Consider the following 27,500-nt stretch of genomic DNA (forward strand, 5'->3'; position numbering starts at 1 on the left):
CTCTCTCTCTCTCTCTGTCTCTCTCTCTCTCTGTCTCTCTCTCTCTCTGTCTCTCTCTGTCTCTCTCTCTCTCTCTGTCTCTCTGTCTCTCTCTCTCTCTCTCTCTCTCTGTCTCTCTCTCTCTGTCTCTCTCTCTGTCTGTCTCTCTCCCTCTCTCTCTCTCTCTCCCTCTCCGTCTCTCTCTCTCTCTCTCTCTCTGTCTCTCTCTGTCTCTCTCTCTCTCTCTCTCTCTCTCTCTCTCTCTGTCTCTCTCTCTCTCTCTCTCTCTCTCTCTCTGTCTCTCTCTCTCTCTCTCTCTCTCTCTCTCTCTCTCTCTGTCTCTCTGTCTCTCTCTCTCTCTCTCTCTCTCTCTCTCTCTCTGTCTCTCTCTCTCTGTCTCTCTCTCTGTCTGTCTCTCTCCCTCTCTCTCTCTCTCTCCCTCTCCGTCTCTCTCTCCGTCTCTGTCTCTCTCTCTGTCTCTCTCTCTCTCTCTGTCTCTCTCTCTCTCTCTCTCTCTGTCTCTCTCTCTCTCTCTCTGTCTCTCTCCCTCTCTCTCTCTCTCTCTCCCTCTCCGTCTCTGTCTCTCTCTCTCTCTCTCCCTGTCTCTCTCTCTCTCTCTCCCTGTCTCTCTCTCTCTCTCTCCCTGTCTCTCTCTCTCTCTGTCTCTCTCTCTCTCTCTCTCTCTCTCTGTCTCTCTCTGTCTCTCTCTCTCTGTCTCTCTCTGTCTCTCTGTCTCTCTCTCTCTCTCTCTCTCTCTGTCTCTCTCTCTCTGTCTCTCTCTGTCTCTCTCTCTCTCTCTCCCTCTCTCTCTCTGTCTCTCTCCCTCTCTCTCTCTCTCTCCCTCTCCGTCTCTCTCTCCGTCTCTGTCTCTCTCTCTGTCTCTCTCTCTCTCTCTGTCTCTCTCTCTCTCTCTCTCTGTCTCTCTCTCTCTCTCCCTGTCTCTCTCTCTCTCTGTCTCTCTCTCTCTCTGTCTCTCTCTCTCTGTCTCTCTCTCTGTCTCTCTCTCTCTCTCTCCCTCTCTCTCTCTGTCTCTCTCCCTCTCTCTCTCTCTCTCCCTCTCCGTCTCTCTGTCTCTCTCTCTGTCTCTCTCTCTCTCTCTGTCTCTCTCTCTCTCTCTCTCTGTCTCTCTCTCTCTCTCTCTGTCTCTCTCCCTCTCTCTCTCTCTCTCTCCCTGTCTCTCTCTCTCTCTCTCCCTGTCTCTCTCTCTCTCTGTCTCTCTCTCTCTCTCTCTCTCTCTCTCTGTCTCTCTCTGTCTCTCTCTCTCTCTCTCTCTCTCTCTCTCTCTCTCTCTCTCCCTCTCTCTCTCTCCCTCTCTCTCTCTCTCTCTCTCTCTCCCTGTCTCTCTCTCTCTCTCTCTCTCTCTCTCTCTCTCTCTCTCTCTCTCTCTCTGTCTCTCTCTCTCTCTCTCTCTCTCTCTCCCTCTCTCCCTCTCTCTCTCTCTCTCTGTCTCTCTGTCTCCCTTTTCTTCACAGGCTGGAACACAGAGGCTCGGAGAATGAATTGTAATGAACGTAGGAGACTGTTCTGGAACAGGTCTTCGGTGCAGATGTGTGAGAGGAGGTGCTGCTGTGTAAGAACTCTGAGCTGAGAACTGACCTGCTGAGCTCGCCGGCCGGGACGCCACCTGAACGTGGGTCATATCTTTCTGTTCTGTAGTTCTGTCCATAACTTCCGTCTGTTTATAATCAAACTTTACTCACTCGCGTTCAATTGTTCATGAGAAGTTTGGTTATAATGAGTTAGTTGACGATATGTAAACAGGGTGAAACTTCATGACGAGACCTCGATACTCATCACTTCTGCACAGACTCCATTTATAGGGACCTCAAAATTAGCTTTGACTCTCAGATTAATCAGAGTTAGCTCCTCCATCTTTGTCTTTGTCAAAGTGAAGATAATGTCACATGGTGATGCTGATGGAGACGCACTTGACAAAGTCTTCTCTGTTGCTGTGTTCGTGTGTTTGTTGGAGGTCCGTACATTTGAGATTTGAGATTGAGCTGATGGAAAATCAAACCAGACAACCCACGAAACGATTCATGTGAGTCTGATTGTTTTCTCTAAGTTTGTCTGAAGTGTGTCAGTGTTAGAGGAGTTTGCACCGACCTCGTTGTCCCGGTCCTTCTCCAGGAAGTGGCGCGCCACGTGGCTGGGCAGGATGTTCCTCAGCATGTTCTCGTTGTGCTCTCGCAGCTCCTTCATCTCGTTGATCTCCTCTTTAGCCTGGACGCGCCACAGGAAGTCCAGTCGCGCCGTGTACTCCAGCTGGAGACAAAAAGAAATATGAGAAAGGCACAGATGTTACACCTGCTTTTCCACATGCTCATCACTTCTTCTACTCTGCTTTAAGGGAATTATCTTCCATATCTTTCATTCTTTTAAAACAGTGAATCAGACGCTGAAGGTCCATGGATTCAGCATCAACTCTGAACATGCTGTACATTGTTCTTTGAAGAGACTCAGAGACACACGTGTCCTCTTAGACTAATTTCATGTTCTTTCTTTCCAATGATCCTTGCTGCTGCACTGCTTTGGGAAATATTTAAATCCCTCCGTCTCCCATGCCTCCATCTTTACTCCATTTATTTGAATGATCATCATTTTGAATATCTTTGTAACATATGTCCGTCTTGTGTCCAGGCACAGATTCTCCACAGAGCCAAATAAAGTGGGAAACACAAAATTTGCTTTTCCTCTCAAGCCTCTGAAGACCTGAAAATCCCAACTCCTTATTTCCCTCACGCCCCTTTTCTGACTTTCCAGGCAGATCTATGACTCTGACTCTGACTCTGACTCTGCTAGTTACGTAATCACTCAAACAAATGAACCAACTATCGGGAGAAAGCGTGTTGATATAATTTAGATGATGGAAAGGCCAAGCTTCGGTTCTGGAATGAGCGGCTAAATTAAAAGATCTGCTGAAGGTTGGATCAATTATGAAACATGAGTGTGATCAATCCGAAGTGCAGAAAGAAGGATTCTAATAAGAAACACAAATTGCTTTACTTAATGAACAATTAATACAAAGTCATTTGAATACATTAGCGTAAAAGTCGGTAGCATTTAGTTTGTGCTTGTAGGAGAAGGGGGAAAAGGTTTAATAATATAATAATGATATTGAAAATGTGTGGGATCGGTGGAAACAGTTTTCTGATTGTGGTGTCAATTAGAGCCTTAATCATACGAGTGAAACTTAATTCTCATTTCCTGTTTTCCTAATAAAGAATGCAAAGCCTGCAGAGCTTGTTCGGCAGCGGGAGAATAAGACGGTAACCGACGCGGCCTCCACAGTGGGCGACGCATTCTTTCAAAATGGCGACACGAGGCTCCAGATCAGTCGGTGACGTTTGACCAGATGATCGGTTCTGATCTGAAGTCCAAGGCAACATCCCTGTGATTGAGGAGGGTTGAATCAGACCTGGAATCAGCCCCATTTCCCTCTAGTGTGCAGCGAGCATAGAGCAAACCAAGGCAAACATCGGTTTCTCAAGGAACAAACACAGAATAGTAGCTTTACGTCTCCTTAATTAAATAATTAATTATACTACTGTTGCCGTTACATTACAACCCTGATCGGTATTCTGATCTTATAATTATTTCAAACAAAAGTGTGTTATAATCAGAGCCTTGTCTCCCTGTAATGAAATGGCTCATGTTCACTGTGCTTGATAATGTAATTACTGTTGTGACAGGAAGTCGCGTTCATGAAGAACGACCTCATCTGGCTTCTGTGCTCTGATGCCATTGGTTAATTATTCACCAGGTCTCTGGTTTAGTTTCATCTGCTGCGTGTGGAGACACAGAAATCACCAGAAAGCAACAGAAAGTGAAAGTGTGAAAAAAAAAACAACAACAACCTGCATCTTGTTGTGTACGTGATGTAAATGGAAAACGTGTGTTCTGTGTGTTATGGACATGAAACGTGCCACACTGAGGACATTGTACAATCACTCGCATTTAACAAGCACAAATGAGAGTGAGGTTCTTGTAATGAAAGAGGCTGTGAAGAAGAATAAAGGAGTGAGTGTCCTCCGCCTCTCTGCTCTAATAGGCTCCTTTTTCACAACACAACACAATCACTTAAACGTCTCCTCTGAGAGAAGCTCCAACTCGTGTTTTTACACCTTGTGTTTGCTCAACAATGGAGGACGGAGCTGCGAGTGTTCAGCTGCAAGGGACTGAAGCGCCTTGTTCTCCAGACAGCGAGCGAACGATGCTTCATTATTCCAGCGTTTTCGTTTTGTCACCTCATGTTTCTTCATCGGTTGACTGCTGTGTTGCCGTCGCGCACCAGAGTTCAGAGGTCACACGGTGCTCGTACCAAAAACACCGTGTTGAATTAATGATGGCAACCAATGGGAATTTAAATTCAGTCCAAATTGTGCTTTGCTTCAAGCAGCTTATTGTTTGTGTGTTGCTTAAAAGTCACAAGTGAGTTGTTTAACTCTTTGACAGCTGCAGCAGAAACGTTCCTCTTCTGTTTATCGTGGTATTTTTTCAACCAAAGCTAAAAGGTTAGGTAAGTCAATGAAACATTATATATAATAAAAGTACTAAACTTGTGTTATAAATTAAAAAGTGTAAAAAAAAATTTGCTCTCTGGCGCCACACGTTTTCCACCGTATGTCACGAAGCATAACGCCGTCATGATGAGCGTACACAACGTGATGAGCGTGCACAACGTGATGAGCGTGCACAACGTGATGAGCGTACACAACGTGATGAGCGTGCACAACGTGATGAGCGTACACAACGTGATGAGCGTGCACAACGTGATGAGCGTGCACAACGTGATGAGCGTGCACAACGTGATGAGCGTACACAACGTGATGAGCGTGCACAACGTGATGAGCGTACACAACGTGATGAGCGTACACAACACGATGAGCGTACACAACGTGATGAGCGTACACAACGTGATGAGCGTACACAACAGGATGAGCATACACAACGTGATGAGCGTACACAACGTGATGAGCGTACACAACACGATGAGCGTACACAACGTGATGAGCGTACACAACATGATGAGCGTACACAACATGATGAGCGTACACAACACGATGAGCGTACACAACGTGATGAGCGTACACAACATGATGAGCGTACACAACGTGATGAGCGTACACAACACGATGAGCATACACAACGTGATGAGCGTACACAACGTGATGAGCGTACACAACACGATGAGCATACACAACGTGATGAGCGTACACAACGTGATGAGCGTACACAACACGATGAGCGTACACAACGTGATGAGCGTACACAACACGATGAGCGTACACAACGTGATGAGCGTACACAACGTGATGAGCGTACACAACATGATGAGCGTACACAACACGATGAGCGTACACAACGTGATGAGCGTACACAACATGATGAGCGTACACAACATGATGAGCGTACACAACTCGATGAGCGTACACAACGTGATGAGCGTACACAACGTGATGAGCGTACACAACATGATGAGCGTACACAACACGATGAGCGTACACAACGTGATGAGCGTACACAACGTGATGAGCGTACACAACATGATGAGCGTACACAACGTGATGAGCGTACACAACGTGATGAGCGTACACAACGTGATGAGCGTACACAACATGATGAGCGTACACAACATGATGAGCGTACACAACATGAAGAGCGTACACAACATGATGAGCGTACACAACGTGATGAGCGTACACAACATGATGAGCGTACACAACAAGAAGAGCGTACACAACATGATGAGCGTACACAACAGGATGAGCGTACACAACATGATGAGCGTACACAACAGGATGAGCGTACACAACATGATGAGCGTACACAACACGATGAGCGTACACAACGTGATGAGCGTACACAACATGAAGAGCGTACACAACATGAAGAGCGTACACAACATGATGAGCGTACACAACAAGAAGAGCGTACACAACATGATGAGCGTACACAACATGATGAGCGTACACAACATGAAGAGCGTACACAACATGATGAGCGTACACAACATGATGAGCGTACACAACAAGAAGAGCGTACACAACAGGATGAGCGTACACAACATGATGAGCGTACACAACATGATGAGCGTACACAACAAGAAGAGCGTACACAACAGGATGAGCGTACACAACATGAAGAGCGTACACAACAGGATGAGCGTACACAACGTGATGAGCGTACACAACACGATGAGCGTACACAACACGATGAGGCGTTGGCTTCCTGCTGCAAAATGAATAAATGCTTCAACTGTGATGGTTTTTATTTTGGAGTAATCTCCCGTGGTCCTGACCTGTGGTCGCTTTCAAAGGGTTAAATATTATTTTATTACAGCCGATCATTCCTCATCTCCGAGTGTTTGCTTCTGTAACACCTGTTGTGCTGGTGGAACCATGTTCTGTCAAATGATCGTGAAAGAATTTAAATTCATCATTTCACATATTAGCCAATGTGAATAATGTGAATATGAATAGAATTCTGCAGGAGACAAACATAACACCTGCTGTGAGTCTGATCACAGGAAATCACCCAGACTAAGAGAGTAGAGAACTTTTCCCACTTGGAATCGAACAGAGCCAATTAAAGAATCAATGATTTGAAACCCCAGACTAAAAAGATCCAAGGGTCATATTTGGCAGAACGGAGACAGTTGCACGCCGTCTGTCTTCATTGTCTCTGCGTTCCCCCCCGATTCGTCTCAGGTTGATTTCTAAACCGGCTGCTTTCTACTTCCGTGGGGCTGCAGAGGTTCCTCAGTTAGTTCCCTCGCTCGCCGACCGAGCCGACCTGCACGATCAAAGGTTGCCGTAGAGAAAATAAGAAAGCAACGTGGAAACACCGGTTTCCTTCAGGCCGCCGGCTCTGACTGCATCTCTATGAAACCAGAAGTAAGTGACGAGAGGTTTGTTTCTGTTTTGCTGAGGGTCAGAGGCGGTCCAATTATCCACTGTCCTACTTTGTGTTTTATTAAACTGTATTTTCTTCTTTCTTATTCCTGTTTTAATCTCACAACCCCCTTGGATTTACACCCCACAAAACGATAACACGCAAATTTCGTTAGGAATAAAATGTTATGTATTTATTAGTACTATCCGTGTTTGACCACCCTCAGGACTGAGGTCGTCTGTTTGTCTTCTGTCCTTGTTACTTCAGGTTAGCTGCTAACGCTCATTAGACGGCTGCATAGCAACAAGAAGGATGCTACGTTCCTCCGCCTGCTGCATTGTTTTCTCCCTGTTATTAGCATTTAAAGGAAAGGTCCAACATTTCTATTTATAGTCTGCGGTGTGTGCAAAGACGACGGCCTCCATTTTCCAACATGTCCTTTACAGCGAGATAATTCACAAGGGGGTTTTGTGATGTGACAGCTGTGGTCGATGAGGGGTTTGGAGTTCAGCTCATCTCTTTCTGGATTGCATGTGAAGATTAAGTTTCTTCTGGTCTTACCTGCTGTCCGTGGTAAAACACCGCGAGGAGGAACATGGCCATGAGGAGCAGCGATGTTTCTTTAGTTCCCAGGAAGTTACTGTCGGGAGAAGAACAGTGAAACGATTTCACATGTTTACCATGTCTGAAGTTTTAAATACAAGCTCCTCTTGTCAATGCTACAGCTCATAAAATGTGTCTGGTGATGGAAAACAAGAAGACATTATTACACTACACAGTGTTTGGGTTTATCAATACCTTTAACACAATTAAAAAAAATACAAATCGCAGGAGTGGTACTTTTTTTTTAAACTTTGAACCGTTGTGACCTGTGGATTCCATTTTAACTTCTTCATTAAACACCTCGGGTTAAACTTAAGATTTATCACAGCCACCTATCAAGTCCTCAGGGAACACGTTTAATATGTTAAAGTTAATTAAGTGGAGTACGACCTTAAGGGCTCTTTCATGCCTTAACCCCGAACTGTAACCAGAACCCAGAAGATGGAACCAGAAAACTCGATGTAAATAATCAACCTGTGATTATGATCCCTGCTTCACCTGCTGCCACCGTGACCCCGACATGAAATACAGTCCCCTCCACCTGACTTTGTTTCATCTCAACCCTTCGTCTCCCCGAAGGCTTTAAAGAGACGACTTCCTCTGCAGCTCATCCTCTACAGAAACCTCTGCTCGAAGGCGGAACGCTGCTTTCTGCTTTCTCAACCGGTCACGCTCAGATGCTCAGGATGCCGTCGTACATTGTCACCGTAAAGATCACTGTACTAAATCCGAGGACGCCTACAAGATGAGTTTTCTCACATTTGCAGCATTTACGTGCGGTAAAAAGGTCAACGTGGCTCCCTGGTGTGTTCTGAAGAGGACTGGGTGAGGAACGAGACAAATGAGGAGACATTAATGCACTTGTCTTTAACGCTGCTCTCTGAACGGCTTGTTTTCCGTAAAGAGGGAGAAATAAAAACGAGGACTCTGTGATTCTCTGACAAATGCTCTCGTTCTGTGGGTGAAGAGCCGGTCATTCCAGAACACTCACTCTGTGTTGTGGTGGACGGCGTCGTAGCGGACGAACAGCGAGGTGTAGAAGGCTTCGGTCAGCAGCGAGTAGATGGCGATCATCACCAGCAGCACCGCCAACTTCAACACGGAGTTCAGCCGCAGGAACACTGCACACGTCACCATCGCCAGGACCCCCGTGAACACAAAGTACTGGGAGACAGAACAGATACGTGTTTATCACCGAGTCCATGCTGTCTCCAAACCAGTGGTTTGCTTTGACATTTGATTGAAGTAATGACATTGTCCTCAACTTTAGCCATAGTTTCTTACTCAGCTTAACTAAGATGTTAATGTCTGTATAGAAAAATATTGTCTATTTCAGTTTTGAGGACTTTATGAGTAAATGTTTAGTTGGATCGACTGTAAACAACTTATTGATCACACACTAGTAAACCGACACGACGACAGCTCTGGTTTACACACACACAAGCTGGCTCGCCTCTGCGGGGAGCACGTTTGTGTACATGCAGCGATACGTGACTCAAACCAAGCTCGGAGCAGTGAGAGCGTTGAGTCCATCAATTAGCTTCTTATTGTGTGAGCAAAATAACAGAAGGGATATTTTCCCGGTGACGTCCTGATGGCTCCATCAGTCGCCGTTGTCTGAGGCGAGACCTCCCTCTGGGTGCGAGCAGATGTCGAGAATGTTTAATTTATCATTTTGCCGCTGTCGCAGAAGTGGAAAAAAAAAACCCAACACAACAGATGGACCTGACTGCAAAATTCAGACGCCACATTCAGTCGGTACCTCTGGGTAGAAGCAGATGTCGGGGACGGAGGCCGACTCGTTGTACGTCTGGTTCCTGAAGGTGCTGGACTTGTCGAAGTCACACCACAGCTGTGAGGGACCAACAGGGCGGATTATTGTTTCTGTACACCATTAAGCTGATGTGGGATCAGCATCAAAATACACAGAATCTCCCTTCATACATTTTTCCGTCAAGCCTTTAATCTTTCAAGATGCTTGTTTGAGAGATTTCAACTCTGCGCTCGTTTGTGACCTCGCAAAGAAATAATCTGAACTCTTCTTCCTGTTCTACAGGAAGTGACATGTTGTTAGTGGGAGAGTTTAGCTTTAAACTACTAAGCGCTGTGTCATCTGGAGAAGAGCGAGAGGAACCTTCGGGAACATGAAACAACTACTGAACTGCTCGGCTGAAATACAGCAAAACATCGATTCTTCATGTAATAAATGTTGACTAATGTTTAATTTTGCTGAAGATGTTCTATGTTTTGTCTACAGGATTTTGTTTTACTTTCAAAATCCACCTTTAGAAGCTAAAGCGAAGGTTTTGACTTTAACAATAGTGGTAAAGTTCAGGGATTGAACAAAGAATCACTTTTTCCTCCAGTTTGGATTCTCTCACACAAACGAACCTCAGTTTCAGTGTGAAGGTCCAAACGCTTCTCTCCTCTCTCTGATCCTTGTCTTCTTTGTTTGATGCAACCTCGCAACAGCAAAAGCTAATTATCAGCTAGTTTCATGAGCCTCAGTTCGGCCGGCGCCCCCCCGCTGCAGAACCGAGCCGACGTATCTGGTAAATTGGGGTCGATGAAGTCACGTCTTCAGCTGCTGCCACAACACGGACAAACTAATCACATCATCCTTATTGTTTTGAAATTCAACCGTGATGTAATTCAATGTAATAATACTGTTCACGGTCTGTCCCTGGTGTGACTTGACCCCTTGTGTGATTGGTCATACTCTGAAGTTCTTTCTTACAGATGTCCGTTAACATTTTACGTCATTTAAGGCAGAAATTGGTTAAATTAGACGATTTAATTTGAAGTTCTCGCAGTAGAACGTGAATTCAGTTAACTTTAGTATAAGACTTCCACTGTTTCACTGCTTCTCTGAGAGGATAAACGTGGCAATATTCTCTATTTTCTCTAAAACAGGAATGAGCAGTTGTGTCTGACACGTTGGTTTTTGAAAAACAGACAAAGCCGAGTCAGGAAACTCTTTTAAAAATCTCCCACTGGAAATCGGACTCACTATATTGATCATGGCTGCCAGGAAGTTGATGAGGATGGAGACGAAGATGATGACGTTTCGCGCGGCGTAGGTCTCGTTGATCCAGCAGCAGGTTTTGCGTAGGACCAGAGGCAGACACTTGTAGTCCTCTGCCGTTGTAACGAGGACCAGGCAGGAATGGAGGACGATGAGGACGGAGAACTGGACCACCATGGTTACCATTCTGCAGAAACAATTAAAATAATAAAAACACTTGGGGCTGAGACCTTATATTCACGAGACACCATATTCAGATCGAGACACCATCAAGCCGTCATGTCGTCCATCTTTATTTAGCCTGTGGTATGTCCCATTTCTTTACCTGGCAGAGGGAAGTAGGCTTTGGATGGTGGTGATGAAGATGAGCACGATGAAGGCGCAGACCAGGTTGGACTTGAAGACCTCATCCCTCATCTGGGAGTACTGCACCGAGGAAGAGAGAAGAAGACGAGACAGACAGAGGAGGAAGAGAGAGAGAGAGAGAGACAGAGAGAGAGAGACAGAGAGAGAGAGAGAGAGGTGAGGGGAAGATGGAGAAACACGTTTTCAGACTCAACTGAGAAGAACAAACACAGCGAAACGCACCAAAACACGCCAGCGCTCTGCCACAGGTTCATGCACCGGTTCATACACAAGCGTTAGAGAGAGACAGGAGCCGGGGGGGGGGGGGGCTGTGGGGTCCTGGGGAAGGCGCGAGGCTAACAAGCACAATGCTAGCTGTTAGCCGCTAGCCGAGTCGGAGACACAACCTGAGTGAGCGTTTCTCCAAAATACGACACGTCTGTTCGATATCACTGTCACCATGTTTACAAGTTCTGATACGACGGAGACTTCCTGGTGTTACACCACAACATCGACCTGATAACTGAAGCCACGGGTTTCTTTGCAGATTCAGATTTTAAATTCAAAATTAGATAAATATGGCAACTTTTCAGAAAGTAAGAGATTTAAAGAATTCACTGTTTTTTTCAAACTTTGATAGAAAGCAGAGGAAACGTCTGTCCTCGCTCGGTGCTGCGTTCCACGAATCCACCGACAAATCTGTTAATGCTCAATAATTAAAAACATCGAGCGACAGCCACAGACATCAACTGTCCCCCCCCCGTGTCCCCCGTGACCCCCGCTGCCCCGTCCTCGCTCTGTCTCTTTCTCAAAGGGTGCTGGGAAATTAGCAAGAGGATGCTTCACGTTTAGTCACAACTTTGGCAAAAAATGTAAAGATATAAACAGGAGGTAGGCCAACAGCAAGTCACTGCACATTTACTGAAGAGAGGTCAAACCAAAACAATCAAATAAAATAGAATAAAAATAAGGTTCCTGGAAAAGGTTTGAAGATGGCAGTGGGATTCAAAGGGAAACACAAACATGGAGGAGGGAAGGGGCCAAAGTGAAGGTCAACTTAAAGGTCGAAGGTGGTTTTATTCAAGGAACAACAAGCTACAGAAGAGCTTTGCATTCACCGAAGAAAAAACGCTCAGAGGCGTTTTCTTACTTTATTGACATATCGGATGATTGTGACCTGACTGCTGTCGGCTGGTTAATTGGAATCTGTTGCTATGGAAACGAGTTCACTTCGTGTGCAGCTGCCGCTCTAAATTAATCCATTCATAATGTTTACAGGTCTGAAGTTACCTGAAGCAAATTAACCCTTTAAAAATCCAGCTTTCCACCTAAAAGCTCACGGAGTCAATTATTCAAATCCAGCTTTTTCTTTTTTTTTATTGTTCCACCGTTTCATTAAATGGAAACAGGAAAGCCTGATGATTTGGAAAGTTTGGGATTCTCTTTCATTCTCAGTCGGTGAAACAGTGAAGACGTGTTAACACATTTGTTGTTCAGCGTCTAGTTATCAGGATTACGCAAAACCTAGTGGACTGACGTTTGGTGGACGGATGTGGAATGTCTTACTCTCTTTAACATTGTGAGACGTTTTTCAACAGTTGTGGTGATTTCTCAGAGAATAATTCATGGATCTTTACGTAAGAAATCAGACTGGTTTGTGAAAATCTGCTTCTAGTGAGTTTACATGTGATTTCATAAGGAGACTCTGAGTGTTCTATATTCTTATCTAACCTGAGTGTGCTTGTCCTTTTTGTTTTCTGATCGCAGACTAGAAATCGTCTCTATTATCTTCTCTACATAATATTCAAATGTCTTGGTCTCATACTTGTGAGATATAAATGAATAAACACAGGATATCATCATCGTTTTTGAGTGAATGCAATGTGCTCCAGTAAAAAGAAAGAGGAAAAGAAAAGTTGAACGAGTCAACTTTTTCCACAAAACCTCAAAAGGGTCCACGGACGGTCGCTCATGAGTAAACTGAAGGAGCTCCTCTGATCGGGACGAATCAGCGTCTCACCGATTCTGTAAATTCAGAATCCCACATGAGTCATAGTTAAGTTGATTTGATGTTTGAAGACAATATTCACAGTAACTAAAAAAGAAAAAAACGCTGCTCATGTTGCACAGAGGAAGATTTGGGTCACCATGTTTATTCATGCATATTAATATGGAGGCCGAAGTGTGCCACTGGAATAAAGGAGAGGGGAGGGGCTGTGAGGAGAGGCTTTAAAGGTTGCATTATTAAATAAAGTAAAAAATACATTTGCATATACATTATTCAAATTTATTTACGTTAGCTAAAAATCTAAAATACAAGAAAATCAAGAATTTGAAAAAAAAGGTAATTTCATTTTACATTTTACACTAAAATATGAATTATTATTATTAGATTTCATCTGAAACCATTAAAAGAAGATAGATCAACTACAAACAGGTTGCATTATTATGTATAGTTAAATAACATACAGCTGCAAATTAGTGATTTAATTTGTTCATGTTAGCTTATGAAAAGTTAATTATTTCATTTAATAAATGGATCTATCTATTGTAAGTCTTTAAATGGGGCTATTAATTTGTATCTTAGAATCGACACTGTAACATTCATTTTCATGACATTTAATTTAAGACCCTTAAATAAAACAATAAAACATAATTATTAAATTGAAAAATATATGTTTTTTTAACTCTGAATTGATCCGTATCATCTACATTTAAATGAATTGACCATAACTCTGTTGTGGCACACTTGACACTCTGTACTCTGGCAGCACTCGATTTATATTTTCTTTTCCATCAATTCAACGATATCCCTCAGTTACGCCGTTAATGTTCGTCTGTGACTCGTGAGAATTACAGCAACAGTATCTCAGGTGCCTTTAGCTTACTCATGATGGGAACAAATGTTGTTCTGCTTCTGAAAGTCTTCTGAAATAGATATGAGGAGGGAGACAGAAAGAAACCCCAGCTACCTTCTCTTCCAGGCTGGAGTCTTTCAACATCAGTGAGAAAGCCTTGATAGGCTCTCTTCTCAACCTATCGCCACTCCGTGAGTCGATGGCGCTCTCTATTCGCGTGTTAATTTCCTCGGGGCCGGAGTGGACATGCAAAGCTTGTGCGAGATGGTTTAGAAGCAGATTTATCGAATTTCTCGTTAGGGCAGCCAGAGTCTAGGGTTGGGGGGGGGGGGAGCACATGCACATAGAATGAACCTGCCCTTTTGTTTCATTCAAGTTTCAAATGAAAAGAAGAAACAGACACGGTTACGTTCATTACAGACACAAGAGAAAGAGGAACTAGGGAATAGGGAGAAAAGGGGGGGGGAGACCAAAATGCAACGTTCAGGCGAGTCATGCGTCTCTCGTTCACCCGCAGCACGTTCCTTCACTTTGCTCTGTTAGTGGTGACGAAGCTGGTGATTGTGCACACGTTCTAACAGAGCTGTTATTTGTGTCCTCATCTGGGACTGGAAGGGGAAACGGTGGAAATGAAAACGATAAAGCCCGTGGAGGACTGAGAAAACAGCCGAGGAAAAGATTTGAGAAATGAAAACAAACCCTAAATATGAGAGCTGAATATTTATCACATTTTCAGAACGACCAGATCCTGGAAAAACACTTTTCACCTCCAAAGGTGAACAGAATCTCTGAACCTAACCCGGAATTTCCACATTTCTTTAGTCACTACACTGTTCAGACATCATTTCTTTAACAAGAAAGGTGAAAACCAGTCCATAAGCAATAAGGGATTTCTCTCTATTTTAGGCTTGAGGATTATCTGCTGAAAAACAACCTCTATAATACAAGAAATTACCAAATTTATATTCTAGTTTAACAGAGAAAATAATGTCTGGTTTCGTTTAATTGTCTGACCCCAGAAAGAGATTGTCAGTGTCCTTCAACACAATCAAAGAGACGATTTCCAAAAGGTCGTAATACAATCTTACGTGCTTGTAGCTTGTGTTATTAAAAAAAACATAAAGGCATCTGAATTTTGGCAGATGAGCAATCTCACATTACAGGTCAGAGAAACGTTGAACGTAAACGTCTCCGGTGTTTCGCCTGCTCCACCTTTCACTTCGTTGCCTCCTTCATCCCTGAGAGGATTTGAAAAAGGCACTTGAATCTCTGAAGTCGAGGTTCGTCCGGCTCCGCACGTCAGGAGAAGCACTTCAGGTAACAGTGATAAAGGTCTGACTCATTCTGCCGTCGACGTTAGTTCTCCAACATTAGCTGTGAGTTAAAGCAGCCGCGTTTCAACTTCAAACAAATTAGCGTGTGAAGTGTCTGAGCCGCACTGGGCCGGCAGCCATTACAGTGATTATGAGAGCAATGTGTGATGATAGAGATATGTGTGTGAAACCGATTCGCCTCCTCTCACCAGGCCGACACCGAGTCGCTCCACGTTACCGAGTGGAATCCGTCACACTGAGGGATCAGTAAGAGTTCATTTTTAGATTCTGATTCTCATTTCTCCTTTATTGGATGTTTGTCTCTTTCTACCTGTCGGGGTCCTTCTGACTATCACTGGCCGTAATTACCAGCTGATTCACATCTTATCAGAGCGACCCGGAGGTTGTGATGGGGACAGCTTCAGGGTTTATCGGTCAGCAGCTCACGAATCACATGAAAATTGCACCGTTGATCAATGTCAGCAGCAAGATTCTCAGTTATTCAGAGAATGTTCATATTCAGCTATAAGTCGTGTCCAGTCAAAAGACTTCATGATACTCAACCAGATAATCCATCCATGTGTCCGTCCCTCGCCCAGCATTCCCTTCCCAGGAGCCTTCTCTAAGCAGATTGGACATCAATCAACCCTACAGCGACTTTTGGTTCTACACCCAGGGTCAACTCTTTGTTAAACACGCCCAGAAGCCTAGGAGCCCCCCTGAAGCCTAGGAGCCCCCCTGAAGCCTAGTTAGCCCCTGAAGCCTAGTTAGCCCCTGTAGCCTACGAGGCCCCCTGAAGCCTAGGAGCCCCCCTGAAGCCTAGGAGCCCCCCTGAAGCCTAGTTAGCCCCTGAAGCCTAGTTAGCCCCTGAAGCCTAGTTAGCCCCTGTAGCCTACGAGCCCCCCTGAAGCCTAGTTAGCCCCTGTAGCCTACGAGGCCCCCTGAAGCCTAGTTAGCCCCCTGAAGCCTAGTTAGCCCCTGAAGCCTAGTTAGCCCCTGAAGCCTACGAGGCCCCCTGAAGCCTAGTTAGCCCCTGTAGCCTACGAGGCCCCCTGAAGCCTAGTTAGGCCCCCTGAAGCCTAGGTAGCCCCTGAAGCCTACGTGGCCCCCTGTAGCCTACGTAGGCCCCCTGTAAGCCTACGAGGCCCCCTGAAGCCTAGTTAGCCCCTGAAGCCTACGAGGCCCCCTGAAGCCTACGAGGCCCCCTGAAGCCTAGTTAGCCCCTGTAGCCTACGAGGCCCCCTGAAGCCTAGGTAGCCCCTGAAGTCTACGAGGCCCCCTGAAGCCTAGTTAGCCCCTGAAGCCTACGAGGCCCCCTGAAGCCTAGTTAGCCCCTGTAGCCTACGAGGCCCCCTGAAGCCTAGGTAGCCCCCTGAAGCCTACGAGGCCCCCTGAAGCCTACGTAGGCCCCTGAAGCCTACGTAGGCCCCTGTAAGCCTACGAGCCCCCTGAAGCCTACTTAGCCCCCTGAAGCCTAGTTAGCCCCTGAAGCCTAGTTAGCCCCTGAAGCCTACGAGGCCCCCTGAAGCCTAGTTAGCCCCTGTAGCCTACGAGGCCCCCTGAAGCCTACGAGGCCCCCTGAAGCCTAGGTAGCCCCTGAAGCCTACGAGGCCCCCTGAAGCCTAGTTAGCCCCTGTAGCCTACGAGGCCCCCTGAAGCCTAGTTAGCCCCTGAAGCCTACGAGGCCCCCTGAAGCCTAGGTAGCCCCTGAAGCCTACGAGGCCCCCTGAAGCCTAGTTAGCCCCTGTAGCCTACGAGGCCCCCTGAAGCCTAGTTAGCCCCTGTAGCCTACGAGGCCCCCTGAAGCCTAGGTAGCCCCCTGAAGCCTACGAGGCCCCCTGAAGCCTACGAGGCCCCCTGAAGCCTACGAGGCCCCCTGAAGCCTAGGAGCCCCCTTGATCAGATCCCCAAACTACCTGAACAACCACAACTGGAAGTAGATCGACATGATTTTCAGACAAATTTCTAATATGAGGAAATGGACATGTTTTGTCAAAGAGTGAATTTCAACCTGGCAGATGAAAGTACATTGCACATTACTCTCTGTTGTTTCTGCATCTGCCAGAAACGACTATTGACTGAATGTGAATTGTCCATTCTGTCTCTCAACACACAGTGAAGATTAGGAAGAGAGAGAGTTGAACTGAGGATGAACTTGAACTCGACAGGACCCCTGTTGCATATGAATGAAAACGTGTGGCCTGGGTGTCAAATGATTAACATATCAGCAGCAGGACATTCACCAGCTTCATTATAATGGAGACAACTGGACGGCAGTGTGTGGAATCACAAGAGCAGGGATATTATACTGAGTGTTGCTTCCAGGACTGTTACACATCGTAGACTAAATAAGACAGACCATGTGTGTCCTGATCTCCCCATCGGGAAAAATGAAGCCAAAAGATTCCAAACGTGGAAGACGCCATGTTGTGTCCCAGCTCCCAGCTCTTCTCTTTTTGAGGCTGGACGCAGGAAACTCGTATCTGCGACCATCTTCTTTCGGTCTCTACCCAGAGTTCATGACCACAGCTGAGGGTCGGGACACAGAGGGGCTGGCAAATCAAAAGTTTGCCTTCTGGCTCGACTCCCTCGTCACAACGGTCCGGTACATCCGGGCCCTGCTGGTGCTGCCGCCCTGTAGATGGACCGTGATGAAGCGTTTCCATGAATCAGCTTCCTGCCGTGTTCTGCTTTTCATTAGACAAACCTTTCCCTCCACGTTTCCTCCTTTTTCACCTTTTCACAAAACGTATGCGGCGCAGAGACCCCCCCCCCCCCCCCAACCCCTGTATCAGGTTCATCAAAAGGCATTTTGGGAAACGTTGGCAGGACGGCACTGACTTGAAACAGAATATGAAATGAGTCGAATGCTTTGAACATCACAGACTGATAATGAATCAGTATCTTTTCAGTTCAGAAGAGCAACTGGATTTAAACATGAAAACGTTTCCCTGTCAAGCTTTAAAGAAAACGCTGACACCCCCCCCCCCCCCATAGATTCCCAGTTACAAAAACATATTTTCCACAGTCAATGTCAGTGTCACACACATTATAAATATCCCTTTTATTCCCAGAGATCTGCCCTGAGCTCCGGACTCCGACCTGCATCCGCTGTGTTTCCAACTTCGAGTCAAACAAAAGCTCTGCTGTGTGACTCCTGTAGTGACAGGGAGCGTTGTGGCAGCGGCAGCAGGGTGTGACGGTGGATCTAATACTTCACAGAACTCTCGGATGCCTCGGTGAGATACCTGCCCTCAGCCATCCATTCATGACACGAGGGCTCGGGTGTGGGGGGGGGGCTGTGTCACAAGCCGCGCTGCCGTGATTGTTGTGGACGTGCACGTCTCTAAAGAGGCTCCCGGTCTAAAGGGCACATGCTTCTATCTCTGACATTTCTCTCGTGTATATCGGGCGGTGCGGCGCTGCCCCGAGCCCTGGCTGGTTGTATGCAGGCGGCTGTATGGGGCTACATGCATGTTACATATTTATAACGGAGCCATTCGTCTGCAGGGAAATGCCAACATATGATGCAGAGGAAAGGGCAAGTGGAATCGGGGGCTGGGGGTGACTCGAACACACGGGGATGTCAGAGTGCTTTCATCAGCTGGATGTCTCACATGTCTGCTGGTGACAGATTAAACAGAGATTCTCGGGGACTCGGGGACTCGGGGCGGGGGGGGGGCTGCTCAAATGATGGAGGAGTGAACAACAAACACGCTTCTTCAGCGCGGAAGAAACCCCTGGACTGACGACTGTGAATAAAGATGGACGACCCGTCTCTACTGCCTCCCGTTGCACGTACGTGAAGCCTTAATATCTCCGGTGCTTCTTTGTGACTTCTTCACGATGTCACTGACTCCTGCTGTGAGCTCTAGATTATCTGATATTTGTGAGATATCTTGGCAAATAGACTTTGACTGATCAGCTCTTAGACATATTTAAAAAACGTGTCTGAATCTTCATGTCGCACCTTCAGCTTCTTCACCCGTTCACCTTCATCATGATGAGCGGACGCGTCTAAAGGACGTGAACGACTCCACATCACAATCAGCTGTTTACATGAGATTTAGCCGGCGTTCACTTGAAACTTGAAACAGATTCTCTTCGGCAGGACAGAGAGCGGGAACTCAACCAGGACCTGGCACCGACACAGGCCCAAATTGAAAAACCCGGGGAAGGAGACGATGAACCCATTACTTTTTGGCCTGGATTTCACGGTTTAGAGACGCAGAGTAAGTGGCTCCTCTGAGGAAACACACAACCTCCTCTGAGACGAGAGCGGGTGCATCATGGGAGCCAGCAGGCACACAGCGAGGCGTGAGAGAGGTAAAGGCAGAGCCACTCAGCTTCTGGGTTGGATGACGGCAATCGGTCGTGGATGGACGAGAGTTTCTGTGATTGCGGCGATAGACGACGGGACGTGATGTCGTTAATTCAAAGGTTGTGAGCGTAGGTCACTGTAAACAAAACCTCCTTCACGGCAGTTTTCAGCACATCGCTGCCGTCTGGGGTTTCATTTGTTTTTATGTAAAGAAGATGAGTCATCTGTCGTCGCTCTGTGTTGCTCTATCGCTCTAAACATCATGTCTCTAACTCGACCTGCTGTGCCGTCACTGAACCAATCAACAACTTTTGACTGGGATTAAATGAACTATCCTGACAATTGTTTAAAAATTATAGAGCAAAACAAAAAAAAGAAGCCAAGCGTTATTTTACTTTTCCTCATTTCTTAAATTGAAAATTCAATATTTCTGCTAATATTTCCTGTCTGACAGCCACAGAGACTCGTACCCTAAGACTCGTCTTCGCTCTCTTCCATCCAGTGGTGCTGAAAACTGAATCAGACCAACAGGAAGGGGGGGGGGGGGGGGGGGTGAAAGACAGAAGTTCTGCTCCGAGCACACACATACAAGACGCTTCAAACTCCTCCGACGAGCCTTTGATATGCAAAGAGCCGCTGTGTGAAAGGACGGTCCTGACAGGCTTTCATTGTGCCAGAAACAAAGAAGTGGCACTTCTCAGAAATAACATTCCTCTGAATCCGAACGTAGGTTTCATCACGTGCTCGCCGGGGAGATGGAGACGCACACATCCTCGTGTATGTAACACGAGAGGTAACGGAGAGTTTACTGTCGCCTCGTGGCCGCAGGAGAACAAACACAGCGTCTGCATATTTCTCACAGGCTCAGAGTCCAGACACATTTCACAGCATCCATGAGAAATCATGATCTATCATCTTATACTGTAACTATAGACTAATGATAGATATCTGCACACCGCGAGGTCCAAAAAGCAAATCAAACATTATTTGTTTCTCCACTTTTTACAAGTTTACTGTCACTGTATTGGATTGTAAATAAAAAGCACACCGAGTCCTGGTTCGTGTAGAAAACATAATTTGCTACATTTTCGGACTCAGATATCTGATAGATAAGATATTTGAATAAACCTCCTGTTTGCTATAATAATAAAAAACCTGCGTACAGCAAAACAGCAATAATAGAATAGTCCCTCCGTCTTTTCTCCACCTGTAACCTCACAAGGCTCCGAACAGCAAGTTTAAAACAGATCTTAGCAACATTATCCACGAGCAAATACTAATATAAAATATGGACCAGAAATCCAGAAATCCAGTGTAACAGAACGAGTCTTGAGTTTCCAGAAGTACTTTGACTGAACGGCTTAAATCCACATCCCCTGCATATCGTTTAATAATAATAATGCATTAAATCAGCTCAGACAAAACCACCGAACGTGATCCGTCTGGGGGCTGAAGTGCAGGAGGACGTTCAAATGGGCCAAACAGTCTGAAGCTCGTCATCCTCACACACACACACACACACACACACACACACACACACACACACACACACACACACACACACACACACACACACACACACACATGCGTTACCCCCGTCACACAACCTCTCCGCCTAACGCTGTCCATTCATTCCCAGGATAAAAAATAAAAATAAAGACAAGACAACCAAGAAACAGGCGAGACAACTGAGAAGAGCACTGCAGACGACCCCCAAGACGTCCATCTCAACGAGACACTTCGTCTCCCAGTGAGAACTAAACTCAGTCTGAACTAAACCTGCAGCCAGGACAACATATCTGAACAGAAATAAAAGTTGAATCGTCAGTGGAAGGACGAGTTCGTCTCTAAGAGACAGACGTCCTGTCCGTGTGACAAAGTGCAGAACACGACGTGAAGGTCCAGCAGCAGGGCGGGACTTACGTTCTGCTTCCCCACGATGTTGTCGAAGGGCAGCTCGGGGCTCCACGACGCCTCGTTGAAGGTGGCGCTGCTGACCCGGCGGTCGGCCGAGCTGGCGGCCTCCTTCATGATGTCCTCCGGCAGGGTGAGCAGGCTCTCCTCCGGCTGCTTGATGAGGTACGTCTCGATGTTGTGGCGGCGGAGGAAGTCGTTGCGGTCCTTCCCGTGGCCCTCCTCCACCTCGTAGTCCCCGTTCAGACAGTCCAGAGCGGCTTTGGAGATGTGGATCCGTCTGGAGCGGGACAGGGAAAGTCCACTGTTACATTTTCAGTTTAGTTAGTTTTAACTTTTAATTAAAATTATGAATATGAGATAAAAACCAACCAGAGAGAACGCACACCTCCACTTTACCAACATATAGTCACCATGTGCAGCCGACATGTCTTGAGATCAGATACATTTGGATCATTGTTCTGCACCAAAACACATTTCTGCATTATTTCTTGAGAAATTCACAAAATTGTTGAAAAATGCACAATCCTCACAATTTAACAGAAAGAGAAATCCTTCCTGTTAATCAAATCAAAACCTACAGAAAGACAAACGGCATGAAAACATCACCTCGTCGGGGCAGAGGTGAAAATGATTACTTTTAATACTTTAATACTTTTAATACCAGAACAGAATACATCTCCTTTCATTTAAGACCCCTCTGTCCCCAGGTTGGAGGGTTTGAGTCACTGCAGCTTTACTTCAAATCAAATCCCATAATGTGGGTTTGCATCTGAACCACAGAGTCCAGCAGGTGATTGACCGAGATGCCTTCAGCCAGAGGAGAGCAGCCAGGGAGTGGATTACGTCCTGCTCAGTGTGAGGACTGCAGGTCTCTCAGCTCGACGGCCGGGTCCTCGGTGTCCCAGGACTTGCTGGACACGGACAGACGACGTGTCGGATGAGACGAAACCAGCAGAGAAACTGCAGCTTCATCCGTCCGAGTTACACAACCGAGTTTAATCAGGAGCACGGGTCACGGTTACAGTTTGGCTCAACAACAGGAGCTGGCAGGATATTTAAAACCTGCGGTTAGAGAACTAATCCCTCGGCTCCTCTCCGGGCCAAACACAAACATTGGATTGAAAAAAACACTTTAAAGTAATGACAGCATCTCATCGTCGTTCAACTGGCTTCACAAGCAGATTTATTCCCATTGCTCCAAAGGGAATTTCACATCTGCACAAAACTGAAGAAGTCATCTCACCAAATCGTCCCCAGAAAGAGATTTCGTTTTTTATTAGTTTAACATTAATATATTTTTTATTTTCTACTTGTTTACCAGCTGATCTGTCAACATGGAAATCAAGTGTTCAGTCAAATAACAGATCAAATCTCAAAAGTCACAAAAACAGTACAACAAAGAAGCTTATAACTTATTATTAATATATAATTTTGTATTAGTGTTGTATTTGATTTAGTAAATACACACTTTATTCTATTGCTTTATTTTCTAATCTTTTTATTACCTCCACCGAGGAGTTTATGTTTTTTGACACTTTCCCAGGGAGAAATAAGCCTTCGACAAAAAGGTGCAACATCCCTCTTTCCCGTTCCCTCTCAGTTCTGACACACGTCACTCAAACAAACACTGTGATCGGTGATTAGAATCTGTCAAACAGCTCGTCTCACCCTGGGATCCCTCCGGACTCCAGCTTGTTGGCGATGTCCACGTCCCAGGACCAGACGTCAAACTGCCACTTCCTGAGTCCCAGCACGCCGCACAGCACCGAGCCCGAGTGGATCCCGATACGCATGTCGATGTCGTGTTTCGTGCGCGACCTCACGTATCTGGAAGAGCGAAGAGAAAAGGAGGCGGAAACTTTCACTCTCCGCAAAAACGTACTGAACATGAAGGAAAACACTGGACATACAAATACTCTTCAAATTGAAGGGAGATGAGAAATAAACAGAATCAGTAACGAGTATATCTTAAAGTATTTTAAACACGTTCATGAATGTATTTTAATGCTCTCGAGTTAAAGGCTGATGTTTTGTTTAATATATTCCAGAGGTAACGTTGGGTCACAGTAAAATGTCTGTGTGGATTAATTCAGAAAATTAATATTCATGAAAGTGACCTTTGGCAAAAGAGAACACAGATAACGCTGACAGACAATGTTCATAAATCCGCCAAGAAAATGAACACAGTGCATTTCACGGGTGTCAGCGAGCCCAGAAAGGAGGAGGAGAAGCGTTTCCACGAGACTTTTCACGCTCGTTACTAAATTTGTTTCTCGTTTCACACTGTGTTATTTGTCCCCGAGCACAATAAGAGCAGGACGAAGGAACGAGGCTGATGAACGTCTGTGAAGAGCAGACGGGGCAGTCGGGCCCGCTCCCGCCTGCCGCTCTCATTTCATGCTTCATAACAGCAGTGATGAATGCGAGGTGAAAGGCATCCTGGGAGTTTGTGACAGGTGCTTGATAGTCAGGCCGCTGCTGAACGGCGCTCGGGGCTGGAAGTTAACTGGGACTAACTGCAGCTCGTCATGATGATGAGGACGATGATGCTAATGATGGGAAACTTTATCGATTCTGTAGCGAAGGTCGGAGACACAGCGGCGTGTCGTATATTATAGTATATATATAATATAACTACATTAAAAAACTTTGAGTTTGCATCGGAGTGAAAGATCGAAACTGCCACGATCACCTCAGTTCATCTGCACGTTCTTCATCTCTCACTGTCGATAGTCACAACTAAAGAAGTGTTACTGTTCAGTTCAGGTTCATCATTGATTAATCCATCATCAATCAATGACCATGAAACAATCTTACGTCATAATTTGAATGAATTAAACAAGCAACTTTATTTAAGAGAAGAAAAGCGAAGTTCTAAACTGAAGAGGAGCAGGAGGAGGATCTCACCTGCTCACAGTGAAACAGTTACTGACACAGATTGTCTCTGGACAAAGACAGAAAGCGTGAGCACGCAGTAAAAACACAACCCAACACAACTGTCTTCTGTTCTCAGGGAGTTGACGTCTGTGTCTCACTTGTATTATGTATTCTGTCGTCTCAGTCTCGTGTTCTGAAAGATCCGGCAGCAGGACACGATATCTTTTGCTCACAGGCAACGGTGAAAAAGCGTTTCTGTGCCCAGTGGTTTCCTGTCCTCAGCTCGAGCATATTGACATAATAGTATACAGCACAAATCTCACAGCTTATCCGTCTCTAATCCCTCTTTTTCCTCTAAACATCAGCGCTCCTCTCCTCCCTCGCTGTCACGCTGAAAGTGATGCGACGGGGCCGAACTGTTGCCGCGACAGAGAAGATAATCGAAGGGAAAATGCCTCTGGCTGTAAAAGCTCCAACTCTGGGGCCTGTGAGTCTTCCCAGAAGTTATCTGCAGAGTGGCCGCGCTGGGAGTGAGCGATTGAAGACTTTATTTGTCCTTTCTCACCCGATCTGACGAGTACACAGTCGTGTGTCAGGATTCACGAGCTCACGGGATCTGCTCGACTCTGTTGCGTAACTGAAATTCCGTTCCATTACTTAAAATGATCTCCCGTCTCGGCGATGCTTGGACGTGGGGTGTATGTCCAACCTTGTGTCTAATGCAAATCCAGCTCTGCCTTCCCCTGCAGCTGGGACGTTACAACATGACGGCCGTGATAGACAGCGTACCTGATGGTCTTGATCATGCTGAGGCCCATCTCCACACAGCAGTGGGCGTGGTCCTGTCTGGGCTCAGGCAGACCAGACACGCAGTAGTAACAGTCTCCCAGGATCTTTATTCGTAGACAGTGGTGCTCCTGCAACAGAGCAGTCGGTTCAGTCAACAGACAGACAGACAGACAGACAGACAGACAGACAGACAGACAGACAGACAGACAGACACACGACACTCGTCTCAGTATCAAAGGAAACATATTCTTCTCAGGTTCAGGTTCATGATTTTAATTTGGGTTTTTACTCGAATGTGTTTTCATGCTCTAATGTTCAGAAAACACGTCCTCAGCCTGTCCTCAGGGAGCCGACGACTCTGAAGTCTGAGAGTCAGAACCTGCCAGACGAGCCACGAGGTGTGCATTATACAAGTGTGTGGAAGTATAGGCTCCTTATTTTACTTTGGGCTTTTAAAGGTTTTAAATGTTTTAAATGTTTTAAAGGTTTTAAACGTGAAACCTAATATAGGAAAGAAACACTGAGAAAAACATCATATGTCTCCTTTAACATAAACAACATGCAATAAATGAATAAGAAGAAAACCAGTAAAGAATAAACCATATATGATCTGAAATAGAGAAATACTCGAGAGAAATATGAGTTAATAAATAAACTATTTCCATATGGGGTTGGTTGTGCAGGAACATGCTGAGGTTGACACCCTGACCGACCGAGCGTGACAGAGTCTGAAACGCTCTTCAGTCCAACACCAGACAGTTTTTTACTGAGATGTTTTGAAGAAAATATTTATTCGGCTCCCGGCATCTTTATGTACCTGTCATGAGCTTTGGCGGCCCTGAGAGGCTGCGACAGGAAAAGAGACGCAGGCCGTCACATCGAGGAAGACGAAGACGCAGCGAGAGCAAACGCTGAGTTTTAATCTGATCACGATGAAGAGGATTTGACTCAGAGGTTTGTCGACAGGAATTATTCCTTCGATATGTAACTTTTAGCATCTGCAAAAATCCCCGTTTCACATAATCTCCCTCGGGATCTTCCACCTCTGTCCATCTGAGACATTCCTCACCAGGAAACCGGCGATTTAAGTCGGCATTTTGAGGGACAGGAGGACAAAGAAAGCAAAGAAACAGTGATATATCCAAGTTGTATTCACTTACATGTGCGAGGCGGTCAAAGCGTGCAAAGAGTTCATTCAACATTCGCACCAGCTCCTGCGCCGACAGCGTCGTGGAGAGGTTTGTGAAGCCTTTAACATCTGCGAAAAGAATGCTGAATAAAATATGGAAATGTCACTTTTAATATCCAGGTCAGGTCTTTAAAGCCATTTCAAATACTTCACGACACGTAAACGTTTTTCCCTGCACAAAGATCTGTGATTCTTTAATTGTCAATCAGCTTGTACCATCTTTTAAAAGTAGCCGGTTTGAAACAGGACTAACTGTGAACTCACTGGTCTCTGTGAGCCACCATAGCAAACGGGTGTGGGCCACTGGTTCGAGTCCGGTACGGAGCTTTGTGGGTTTGAAAACATGTGCAGGACCCGAACCTGATTTAAGATTTAGTCCACAATCCTGTTCCAAACCAGGAAAACGTCTCAAATCAGAAAGTACCAAAACGTGCTGGTACATGAATGTCGAGCTGTTCGGACCAAAGTAAATGTTGGAAATTTATTTGCCAACATTTAATTCGTAATATTTTTTTCTTACTCGTTATAAAAGTTATTAATTGGCGGTAACCCTGGAAACAAATCCGGTAAAACAATATTGAACATGTTCTTTGGCCTCACCTGACATTCTCGTAGCGGTGGATGTAGATTCTGTGAAACTGATGCTGGAGGTGTTCATCCTCTACATTTGTCATGTCGTTGATCATCTCCAAAACTACAAAACGTGGAAGGACCGATAACACCAGCCTCTCCTGCGGGGGAGAAAAAAGCATCGAGTCAGTTTCCAGAAACAACATCAAACAGGACTGTCAAACATATTATTATCATATGCGTCAGTTTATGTCTCATTCTTGTGAACACGATATCACAAGAACACCAGGAAGGAATTTCTTCACACTTGGTACAAATGTTCACTTAGACTCACAAATGAACTGATTAGATTTTGAAGGTCAGAGGTCAAGGTCACAGTGGTTGGTGGGGTCAAACAACCTCACGTGATTCTCGTCAATAAAGCTCCAAATTAACGTGTTTTCCAATAAATCAAAAGAAAGTTTCAAGGATTTTTTTGTTTATTTTTGTGGGGGGGGGAAATCTGGGCTTAAAAATATGCAAAACTAAATTCATAATATTTATGAATAAGAGCTTTGAATTACTCTATTTAATTTTAAAACCACATTTATTAAGATTAAGGGCAAAGAGGAATTAAATGGAGAAACAAGTCAAAAAGTATTAGAGCATCAAGCACGAGAGGAAAAACCAGAAGCTTGTGAAAACACATTACATAAAGGTCCGTGTAAGAAAGAAGAGATGAGTGTGACTCTGCCAGCCTAAGCTTCTCCAGCAGGAAGCTGCAAAGCCCCACAGAGACGGCACGAGCTACCAAATATGTCTTGAGTTGGGTTTTCGTGCC

General features: G+C 45.5%; 1 protein-coding gene across 1 annotated transcript in view; it reads right to left on the reverse strand.

Moving 5' to 3' along the window:
* Nucleotides 1-27,500, reverse strand: part of adcy8 (adenylate cyclase 8 (brain)) — a 64,953-nt gene that overhangs the window by 9,026 nt on the left and 28,427 nt on the right. The window contains exons 3-14 of the mRNA XM_034614280.1: nt 26,711-26,841; nt 26,082-26,193; nt 24,922-25,049; nt 22,924-23,082; nt 21,262-21,532; nt 13,819-14,016; nt 10,827-10,927; nt 10,487-10,688; nt 9,239-9,328; nt 8,468-8,640; nt 7,435-7,513; nt 2,086-2,244 (exon numbers count right to left, since the gene is read on the reverse strand). Coding sequence (XP_034470171.1) covers nt 2,086-2,244; nt 7,435-7,513; nt 8,468-8,640; nt 9,239-9,328; nt 10,487-10,688; nt 10,827-10,927; nt 13,819-14,016; nt 21,262-21,532; nt 22,924-23,082; nt 24,922-25,049; nt 26,082-26,193; nt 26,711-26,841 — 1,803 coding nt within the window. The remainder of the gene's footprint in view (nt 1-2,085; nt 2,245-7,434; nt 7,514-8,467; nt 8,641-9,238; nt 9,329-10,486; nt 10,689-10,826; nt 10,928-13,818; nt 14,017-21,261; nt 21,533-22,923; nt 23,083-24,921; nt 25,050-26,081; nt 26,194-26,710; nt 26,842-27,500) is intronic.

The sequence above is a fragment of the Hippoglossus hippoglossus genome, chromosome 17, assembly GCF_009819705.1.
Source record: "Hippoglossus hippoglossus isolate fHipHip1 chromosome 17, fHipHip1.pri, whole genome shotgun sequence".
Taxonomy (NCBI): domain Eukaryota; kingdom Metazoa; phylum Chordata; class Actinopteri; order Pleuronectiformes; family Pleuronectidae; genus Hippoglossus; species Hippoglossus hippoglossus.